The sequence below is a fragment of the Nyctibius grandis genome, chromosome 4 (genome assembly GCF_013368605.1).
Source record: "Nyctibius grandis isolate bNycGra1 chromosome 4, bNycGra1.pri, whole genome shotgun sequence".
Lineage (NCBI taxonomy): Eukaryota > Metazoa > Chordata > Aves > Nyctibiiformes > Nyctibiidae > Nyctibius > Nyctibius grandis.
Genome location: NC_090661.1, coordinates 36,340,884 through 36,351,667, shown reverse-complemented (window position 1 = coordinate 36,351,667; position 10,784 = coordinate 36,340,884). Strand labels below are relative to the sequence as shown.

The 10,784-nt window shown below is 37.5% G+C and overlaps 1 protein-coding gene across 1 annotated transcript; it reads right to left on the bottom strand.

The window, feature by feature from the left end:
- Positions 1-3,890: 3,890 nt before the first annotated feature.
- Positions 3,891-8,240, bottom strand: LOC137661717 (fibrinogen-like protein 1-like protein). Its single transcript, XM_068397338.1, has 2 exons — positions 8,093-8,240; positions 3,891-4,591 (listed from the first exon to the last, which is right to left on the bottom strand). Exons 1-2 carry the CDS (start codon positions 8,238-8,240, stop codon positions 3,891-3,893), a joined length of 849 nt encoding a protein of 282 aa, XP_068253439.1.
- Between the last annotated feature and the right edge of the window lie 2,544 nt (positions 8,241-10,784).

The following is a 10,784-nucleotide window of genomic DNA, read 5'->3' as shown; positions in this document are numbered from 1 at the left end:
GCACAGAGTGAAGAACTTTGCAAAGGACAGAAAGTCAAGATAGAAAATAAATGCAGGGGTTTGCATTTAAGATTTCGCTTAAATATTTGGCTTTCCTTCTACCAAATCAGAAAGACGCCATTTATTTCTTATGTGGTCATCCCAAAACTCCATTGCTGCCTTTTATACCCACTAAAAAGTTTTCTTCCACATACAATTGACAGCTGGGTGCCATAAAACCTTAAACTTTGATCATTCAAATAAACTTCTTGTTTATGATTTTGTTCATAGTTACCTCATATCTATATCTAGTTTAAAAAAAAAAAAAAAGGAAAACTGATAGCATTGTGTTGTAAAACTAGAGATAATCTATGACTATTAGTGGTTTCATAATGGGATGGTGTCTTCATTTAGCCTGCACCTGGGGCTAAACAATAACAGTTTTTCTCTCACCCAATGTCCCTTCCCCAACCAAGGAAGGAAATTGGGAAAAAGAGGGAGACTCATGGGTTAAAATTGAACATATTTAATAAAATAAAGAAACCAATATAAATGATAATGCAAAAGTATACTTAGCTACAGAGTTGCAGCAGGTTGTATGCAGGTTGTTCCAGGAATACCAGTCATTGGGGGGAAGAGGGAAGAGAGAAGAGAGAGAGAAGAGAGAGAGGGAGAAAGAGAGAGAGAGGAGAAAGAGAAAGAGAAAGAGAAAGAGAAAGAGAAAGAGAAAGAGAAAGAGAAAGAGAAAGAGAAAGAGAAAGAGAAAGAGAGACCAGAAAAGATGAGAGCAAAAAGACCCCCACATCTCCCAGCAAGCCCAGCCTGGGTCAGCTGCTCTGGATTTAGCTGCTCGTGGCCCTGATCACCATGGCTGGCCACGAACTGAAACAAAATCCCAATGAAACCAGGACAGATGGTGCTGCAATTGTTTTTTCCATCTTGGTACATATATTTCTTCAGGTTTAATAGGCACTGCTGGGCTATGTATCAGATTAGGAACTTCAGTTTTTATTACACTCAGTAAAACTGCTGGTTTTTGCTCTATACTTACGCCATTAGCTACTAAATGCCATTAGTTTCTTCATGTATCTGCTGATACATCAAACAAGTCAGTCTTCCTCAAACAACTAGACATTTTAAATCCTTCAGAAGTTTTCTTCTCAACAAATACTTCTCCAAACCCTGGTTGCTGATGGCTTCTGTTTCAGTAGACCTCTGAAGTTTGGGGATTTTTACTGAATTCCTGGATTACAATACCAAGATATAAACTGGAATAGCTTTTACTCCTTACATGAGGCAGCCATCTAGACATAGTGGAAGTCAGACAGTTGTTTTTACTGTATGCCATACATAAGGTCTCCTCAGATGTGCAGTTCGTCAAGTAGCTGTAGGAGGAAGAGTGGAGAGAGGGTATGGTGGAGGATACCAGCTGCGGAGTGCGCTGGATTCAGCTCTGTACCCCACCACTCTGCCTGGGTCCTGATGCCTCTGAAATGCAGAAGACATGACAGTGACTAAAGGACTCCCTGTTTTGTTAATTATAGGAGAAAAAATGAGCCTAGGCAGGTAATGTTGCTAATTTATTGATGCACAGTATTCAATGCTTGGCCCTAAGCCCACTTTGTCATACTTTTAAACCTATGGGTAACATGGAAATAAAAGGTTATGTGGGATTCTGGAAATTTATTGTTTAGCTTACACATATGAAAATTAGAAACAAAAGTATGCACTTTCTCGTATGAAAGCTGAATGATTTTTAAAGACAAATAATAATAAATCAGTGTGTTTGCTAGAAAGAGGTCATCAGGCTCTCTTATTTTGTCAGTTGATACTTTTTTAGGAAGAATTTTTCCTTCTGCTAAATTCTGAGTTGATTAATGTGATATTGTATGTGAGAATGTGCCTACCTTTCCTGCAGTTGAGAAAACAGTATGGAGAGAAATACAAAGTAGCAAAGAGGTAAAGAAACCTATTTTTCTGCTATTGTCAGGAGCCTGCATGTTTAAAGTGGAACATGGCTCCCATTCAGGGGTGCTTGGAGCTGGAAGTCAGCCATGTACCTGTCGCTTTAGACCTTGTCATGCTTCCTCATTTTGGAAAGATATTTATTTGACCAAATAAATTTTTTCCATCAGATATTCTTGGGAGGACCCACCTCCTTCCTTCAACTCTGCAGCAGGGAGTATAATCAGGAAAGGCTAAGAGAGAGAGAGGGTAGGGAAATGCGACAGGGCAAAGAAAATACAACTAGACAGAATAGAAACTCCCGTGTTTCAGACTGTGATTTTGCTGATTCAGTGTTGACGGCCACCTGCTCTCAGCATTGTTCTGGGTATCTGGTGATTAACGTTCAGTGACAGAGAACAGAAATCTGTTCACTGAAGACAGCCTTTTGCTAAGGAATTACGAAGCAGAATTTAGTCCACTTTTTAAGGCTCCATGTCCTTCTCTTTAAGAGCTCTAGAAAGAAGTGTGGGTGGGTGTATTGGAATATTCTTACTTATTTTCATCCACTACTTAGTCCCAAATCCAGCTCCAGTAGTCATTTCTATCCATACTTTGTTTAGAAGCGTGGAACGTAGCTCAGTCCCAGAGTTCCATTAAATGTCTTTATTTGAACTGGATTAATCTTTCTGTCTTGTTTTTGTTTGGAGACTTGTTGTTACTAGTTATCTGTTGGTTGAGTTGCTGTAATTGAAATATCTAAGTAAGCATACAAGATATTCTAATTATTATCCTGACATTTTATATAATACAAAAATGAAAACTTTTCAGTGGTCATTCAGCTATTCCAATGATATAGAAATGTGTGAAGTAACCTAAACAGCTGTAAAAGAAAACAAGGTCTTCAAGGTTATCAAAACTGAAATCCTTTTATTTATTATTTTAAAACAGATTAATTTATCATGAAATTTAAAGATCCTCTCTTTATTTTATAATTAGAAAAAAGGCACTGTTTAAATAATGCCTAGGTTGAATGCCAAAACCATTGAAGCTAGCAAATGTCAAATAAAGCCAACACTCTCTTCTTTTCTCACAGTGGTATTAAAAAAAGAGAAAGCTGAAGTACATCATGGGACAGGAAGAAACAACAGTCAAAACACGGTAAACAAAGTGGAATAATATTCAGAAAAAAAATGGAGCAATAAGTAAACAATTGCAAAATCAATTTGATCTTCACTGAGTTTCTTGGGGAAAAATTCAAAGGAGCTGTAAGCTTTGGATTAGTAGCTTTAAGTGGGAAAGATGATGATCCCATTAGCTCTGGGTGCTCTAAAAAGAAGGAAGAAAAGAAAAGCCTATGCTGAATACTTCATTGTGTACAGGATCATTAAAAAGCAGAGATAAAAAGAAAGAGTCAGTGAAGGGGAAAAGAAGCCATAGGAGATGAGGCTAATTCCAATTTTATATGTTAAAATACCTTTCACTAAAGGTAAAAAGGAAAGGCCTGATGCTGCCCTATGGTACACAATACTCTCCAAAATGTAAGTACTTTGCTGGAAATTTCCTTCCTGCATGATATGTGAAGATGTGAAATTATAGGAGATCAACCATGAACATTCATACTGGAGCAAAACCTTCTGAAATGCATGTGTATTTATGCGTATCTCGTACAAGACATCATATCCTGGATTTCATACCTGACTCCTCTTATGGCTAAAATGCTATAAAACTAATTACCTAAGTCTTCTGGTAGAGACCTCAGTTTCTGACAGTGATTAGTCACTTGTGTGGTTAGTAGATACCTGTGTCCTGGTCCAGTTCTGGACAATATGCTATCATAAAGCTCTTGCAGAGGCCCAAATTAAATTTTCAATCATTATTACTTGGTGTGATTATTTAGTCAATGAGAGTTCACTTCAGTCACTGGACAAAGAATCCATGTTGCTTTCAAAGTACACATGGCTTATCTACAGTTCAACTTTCTGACATAGACAGGACTTGGTTGGATATGACAGGCTGTGCTCAATGGGTTTGATCATCATCCATGCAAACTTGCACATGCATTGCTTGTTGCAGTCCTTTTGCCAGTATATCACATTCCTACGGTTCAGATTTGCTCCAGCACACGCATCATACCACCAGCCTCCCCCAGGAATGCCATTGTGTTCCAGTTTAGCACAATTCTGAAAGTAATTGTCATTGTCTCTGTCCTTGGTGGTGAACTTCTGGTTGTCATGGAGATAAGCTTCTGTGTCCAGAGTCAGAGCATCAGTGGCGTTGCCTTTGTATAGACCAACCCTGATTCGGTATTGAGAGTCTTCATCTTCAATAAGGAATGGTTCGTACTGTCCCCATTTGATTTCAGCATTTAGGTTTACAAGTTTAACTCCAAGTATATATTGCACGGAGCTGCTAGTTAACTGATGCATATATTCATTTCCTAACCAGTGGTTGTCATGAACAGAGCCAAATCCGTATTTGTAATCCTGCCAGGTCCTATCAAAGTCCACAGTACTATTGGCTGTAATGTGCTGGATTACTGTCCAGCCACCATCCTGCATGTTACAAGAGACAACAATTGGGTCCTCCTTTGGCTGAATGATGTAAAGACCATCTCTGGAATTTCCTTTGGAGCGCTGCAAAATCTCAAAACAATCCCTTGGATAGTCTGGGTAGGAAAAAGAAGTTTTGAAGTAAATTTCTGTTCAAATAGTAAACTTCAGATATTGAACTCTGCCCTCTAGAGTGAGTGAATGATTGCCTTCTGATTGGAAGCTGACTTGGACTTCATCCCAGCTAGTAGGCACCTACTCAGCTAAAGGGGGAAGATTTCAGGGCAGAACATCAAGGAAATGTTCAGAAATTCAACAAAGGGTTTGTTACCCTGTCATACAATAGAAATGTGATTTTGCATTTATGACAGAAAAGTGGTTGAAAAGCCAGAAGTTATGTACAGACCATTCCTTTTCCTCCTGTGTTCTTCCAGTTTAAGTAGTCAGCAGGTTTGCAATTCCCTGTGCCATGTGTTGGACCATTGTGTTTAATTAGTAGAGCTAGCCTTATCCTCAACAAATAAATCTAATTTCTCTTTAACCAATTTATACTTCAGGCATCTGTGACATACTTGCATTAAATTCCAATAAGTATGCCACGTGTTCATTGATAAAAGGAAGATACTAAAGCACATTTCTTGCTAATACAAAGCTTACAAACATCTGAGGATTTTCTTAGGGACAGTTCTTGCCACTCAAACTCCAGGCTAAATATTACCACTGATTTGCAGGCAGAACTACAGTGCTGTGCAGTGCTGAACACCAATATCAGAAAAATAGGTGAAAGTGCTTTTCCACTTCATTGCTTATCCAGTAGACTCAGAGGGTGATAAAAAAGGCATATAAGACTTGGGATGACCCTCTCTATTGGGCTGAAATATATATACTGTGTTTTTAAATGTAACTTGCTTATAAGGTACCTTCTTGCTATAGTATAGTATCAAGCATCTCTGAGACAAAGGCACAATGCTTTCCTTTTTAAAATTGACTGCAAGACTTCTAAGAGCCAGAATATAATTTATTTAAATATACATTTATTTATGTATGAATTCATATATAGAGAATTTCTTTTGCAGAAAAGGGTGTTATTCAATGTCTGTTCTGTTACTCAGAAACATGTTTATGAATTGAAATCACCCAGTTCTCCATAGAGTTGAAAGGCATGTCATTGTGTCATTAGACTATGGAATATTTGTAGTTTATATTTAATAAAAACTTGACAATTTTAATATCTTTATGAGGAAAATTCCTACAGACCACTTGTGATGTAAAATGACAGTTCTTCAGACCTATGAAATACTATGTTCTGTCCTGACAATGACTGATAGGAATAGGAATTTAGATACTGTATTTAGAACTTAGTTTTTTCTTCTGGGAAACTGGGATAATTCAGGAAAAGTATGGCAAGATGTCCTATTTTTTTTTTCAAAAAATTGCCAAAAAACAATTAAGGAAAAATATTTCCAAACATAAAAATTTAAAATAAAAGCTCAGAAAAAAACTCTTCTCTGCCCGTATCACTGACCAGAGAGCTCCTGCTGATCCTTTTACTGAACACATTGTTTTTCTTTTCCTGAACAGAAGAACAGTCTGAAATGAGTCAATCTCATTGTACGGTCTTGTGACCAACAGATCAAAAGTACACTGAACAGTCTGGTCAGTGAAAAAAAAAAAAAGCCCCCAACTTCTGGAAAGAGAAAGGGACCATGAGTTACTATTTTGTCTACTACTGGTCCTGTAGGGAATTATATCATGCAGTCTTCTTCACAGAATTACTAAATTTCTTCTCTTCTAACTGGAAAGCATTGTAAACTTCAATAACTGTCACTACCCTGTTAGACATACTCATCTGGTTCTCAATCTAATTTTATTAATGTCCACTGTCCATCTTTTTCTTTCTTCTGTCATGTTGTCCTTTAGTTAAGTAGTGCTTCTTCCTGGGTAATAAGCCCCGAGGTACCATGAGGACAACGATATTTTTAATCAGCCTTTGTTTTCTTAGGGTAAATTCTGTTAGGATAAAGATGTTCTTTTATTATTTAGTGTAAGATAAACCTTCTGTTCCTTAACTGTCTTAGTAGCTTTTCTGCACCTCTTCACTGCAAATCTCCTAGAATATAGGTAAAATTTGCACACAGTATTGCAGATGGCCTTATATAGGGCCACTGATTCTTCCCAAGTCTTATAAAACATCTCTGTTGATATATTCTAGGATTGCATTTTTATTGCTTAGTTTCCTTTAAACTAGAGTTTGGTCTTTGGATCTTTGTAATTGGTAAAGTCCTCACCTTGCAGTAAAGCCTAGAATTTTGTACTTTATTTTTCATCCCAATGGTATTCTTTAAGAACATCTGAATTTTTTTTTCTGTGTAATATTCTGATCCTTTGTGTTGGCATTTCTCTACTTCATGTTATCATTAAGTTTTATCAGCATATTCCTATTTTTGCATCAGTATACTTAATAAAAATACCAAAAAGATCACTTATAAACAAATACTTCCAAGTCTCCCCTTGACTTTATGCTTTACTTCTCTACCCAAGTCACTGTCATTTTCTTTTCAATCTCTACTGAAATTATAATGTCACCCTACCTTCTCTGATTTAATATCGTATGAATTATTGTATCATAGGCTTCGTAGAAGTCCAGATGGACTAAACCTGTTAAATAGTATTATTCATAGTATCAGTATTGTGTTAAATATCGTCTTTTGTATTTGATGTTCAGGAGTTCATTGGTACTTCTAAGTCACTCAGAACAGATTTACAGATGTATATAGGCCTTCCAAGGTCTTACTTTTATGCCTTTCATTGCCTAATAGAATCTACAGCCGTGAATAGAATACTTTAAATCTCAATACTATCTGCATGACATTATTAAACATCCTGAAAGAGCAGAGCTGTGTACATGCCTCTGTACCCCATTTGTTAGAATGTTCACCTGGCAGACATAGCCTGACTCCAAACCTGATCCCGTGGTTTTATAGAATGATTATTTAAGTGATATATACAGTGATATCCAAGCCAGCAATATATACAGTGACATTGGTATTTGCCCTTCTCAGTGAATATTATTCATGCAAAATAGAACAACGTCTATAGACAGATAATGAGAATATCATTTAGGCTGATTGATTGTTACAGGACTCACTTGGAAGGTGAATTTTATAAACCCTCAAGTGCCATCAGTCAGAGGAGGAAAATTAATCAGTCCCACCACTCTTTTTGTGTACATTTTATGTGGGATCCACTCTGGTAAATGTATTTGAAAACCTACCAAGCGGGACCTTGCAAGATAGATAGGCAGAGGGATGCCTCAGTTATAGGTACCAATGGGATTTAGGTACTGAGGTATCAGATACACTCTAGATATGATTGTTCTAAGAATAAGTCTTCAAATGCCACAAAATATTTTTTTACAAAAAACCTGATAATTTCTCTTGAATTAGATGGCAGCTGAGCAAGGGTTTTAAAGATTCTTGACTTTGGGGCAGGACATGTCCATATTGCAAAGTATTTTTGCAGGATTAGCTTTCAAATACGTTGGCTGAAAATGTTCCAGCAAAGCAATAAACTAAAACACAGCATACATCCAAATCACTCACTCTCTTCGTGAGTACCTTTTTCATTGGTGTTACCCAGTCTCTCATAGCCTCTTTGGGGGAGAAGGTGGGCATTAGCCAAGACCACTGGCTCTTTGGTGCTCACTGACACAGTGCAATGATAGAGCAAGAACAGAATAAATCCCACTGAGCTCGTCAACAGCATCTTCCTTCTGAGTCAATCCTCCTGCAGCAATACAGAACTGTAACACAGACTGGAATTGAAAATGAAAAGATTTATGACTTTTAGTATGAAAGTCCTGAAGGATAAAGGTATTCAAATACGTAGCTTCAATACAGTGAGCCTCTGCCAAAATTGGTTTCTCCCATCTTTCAAGGACCTCTCCTTCTCCTGATGTCTCACACCCTATTTCTGACTGGTCATTCCTCTGACACAGAACACTGTGCTGTGACACTTAGAACGTCTCTCACTTCTGTCACCTTGTGCCATGCTGGGTAATGAAACATAATGTATATTTGTGTGTGACAAAAAGCACAATATGTAAGTAATGTAATGACAAAAGAAAAAGCACATCTTATATTTATCAGAATTGAATTTTGCTTATTCCCCGTGCCCAAACTGCAGTGAAATAGAGGCATCAATGGTCGAACTGGCAGAAGCAGTAACACTGGCTCTGCTGACTGTCTATAGATCAAACAGTACTCAAAGACATGGCTTTCCAAGGGTTGGCAATATTTCCATTTACTGGAGAACTGAGTTCAGCACACCTGGACTACGCTTTTTATGAATTTCCATCTACAGCTTTAAATAATAGGTTGCAGGTTTAAATCAGATCAAAAAAAAAAAAGCTCAATAAACAAAGCAAAAAGAACTTTTCTTCAACCTCTTCAAAACCCACAAGGGTTCAATATATTGAATCAAAACAGGTTTGAGCCTCATTTTGTCCTCCTTTTGGGGTTACACATCTAGTATCCCTCCATCCAACATAGCAGGAAGGCTTAAGCTATTACTGGACTAAATCCTGTGGTCCTCACTTAGGCAAATCCCAGAATTTCCACATCAACGACAGCTTAGATTTTTTTTTTTTTTTTTTTTTTTTTTTTTTTTTTAAGGACTGAGCTCCCCACAGTGGCTTTGACAAAGGCAGAAAATAGATCTAGCAAGCAGCTCTTTGGTCAGAGCTTATTTCCTGCCAGCGTCAGCACAAAGTCTGCAGAGGCCAATACCCTTCTCCACAGTGGTTTATGTTGCAAGAAAGCCACATTCCTTATAAATCTAATGACTTAGCAGCAGATTCAGCAAACAGTTTTCCAGAGTGAAAAAATATTCAGAACATTTTTTTAAAAATGTCCAAGATAAATCATTGTAATAAAGTTCAGGTTTGAGAGTAAATTATTATACCTACCATACAGAAAACCAGCAAACCAGAATTTTATACTCTACCTAAAACTAATCAGTAATAATTCTGATTTACTATTAACATACAATTTGCTATTTTATGCAAAGCTGATCGTTTGACACTGGGATAGTAATAAACTGGAAAATTACCTTCCATGAAATTCAGCACAGGATTTCCCTTAAAGCATTTAAGTTCTGTTGTGCCTGCATTTCCCACTGTCATATATCCTTTTCCCTGAAAGCTTCTATTATTGTTGCTATTATTAATTATTATATTATAAATTACTTAAAATCAAAACCTAACCCCACAAGCATCACTAAACTTCAGGAAATCTGTACTTGGATCTGGAATTATTTTTTTAGCTGTTTTGTTTTTCTTTTAGCATTTTTGGGTGAGTCAGTCTTTTTTCTTCCCTCATATTTACACATTGAAATGATTTACAGATCCATTTAATTCCAGAATAGAACTTGGTATTATAAATTACTAAGAAAGCAACTGAGGAAAACAGTACTAGGCAGGCACCTTACCTCTTTCAAGTGAAGCCTGGCAAAGAAAAACGCACACAAATGAATGAGCTCATTCTCTACATTTGTACTTTGCCTGCTACATAAGTCCAGCTGAATAAATCAGCTCCAACATGCTATCTCAAATGCAGCAAAATTGCATCTTCATTATTTCACACTGTGTGCTTACTCTGGTGAACTTTGCTCTGACATATTACACTTGAAAGTAAGCATGTATGAATTATAAAGTACAAAGTTCTTCCATAAGGATTAAAACAACATAGTAACTAAATTAAATTTCCTTGATTAATAAATAGACACAGTGATGAAGAACCATGAAGAGATTTTAGTTCAGAAAACTCTGGATGTTGTCTACCTAGACTTTAGTAAACCCTTTGACACCATTTCCCACAGCATTCTCCTGGAGAAACTGGCTGCTCATGGCTTGGATGGGCGTATGCTTCGCTGGATAAAAAACTGGCTGGATGGCCGGGCCCAAAGAGTTGTGGTGAATGGAGTTAAATCCTATTGGTGACCAGTCACAAGTGGTGTTCCCCAGGGCTCAGTATTGGGGCCAGTTCTCTTTAATATCTTTATCAATGATCTGGAAAAGGGGATTGAGTGCATCCTCAGTAAGTTCACAGACGACACCAAGTTGGGTGGGAGTGTTGATCTGCTTGAGGGTAGGAAGGCTCTGCAGAGGGATCTGGACAGTCTGGATCAATGGGCTGAGGCCAACTGTATGAAATTCAACAAGGCCAAGTGTCAGGTCCTGCACTTGGGGCACAACAACCCCATGCACCACTACAGGATTGGGGAAGAGTGGCTGGAAAGGTACCTGGCGGA

Bases quoted from the DNA above. Each gene is read 5' to 3' on its own strand.
- LOC137661717 (XM_068397338.1), bottom strand. From the start codon at position 8,240: ATGCTGTTGACGAGCTCAGTGGGATTTATTCTGTTCTTGCTCTATCAT. The intron at 4,592-8,092 runs GTACTCACGAAG...TTTCCTACCCAG, and splicing joins GGGTAACACCAATGAAAAAG to ACTATCCAAGGGATTGTTTT.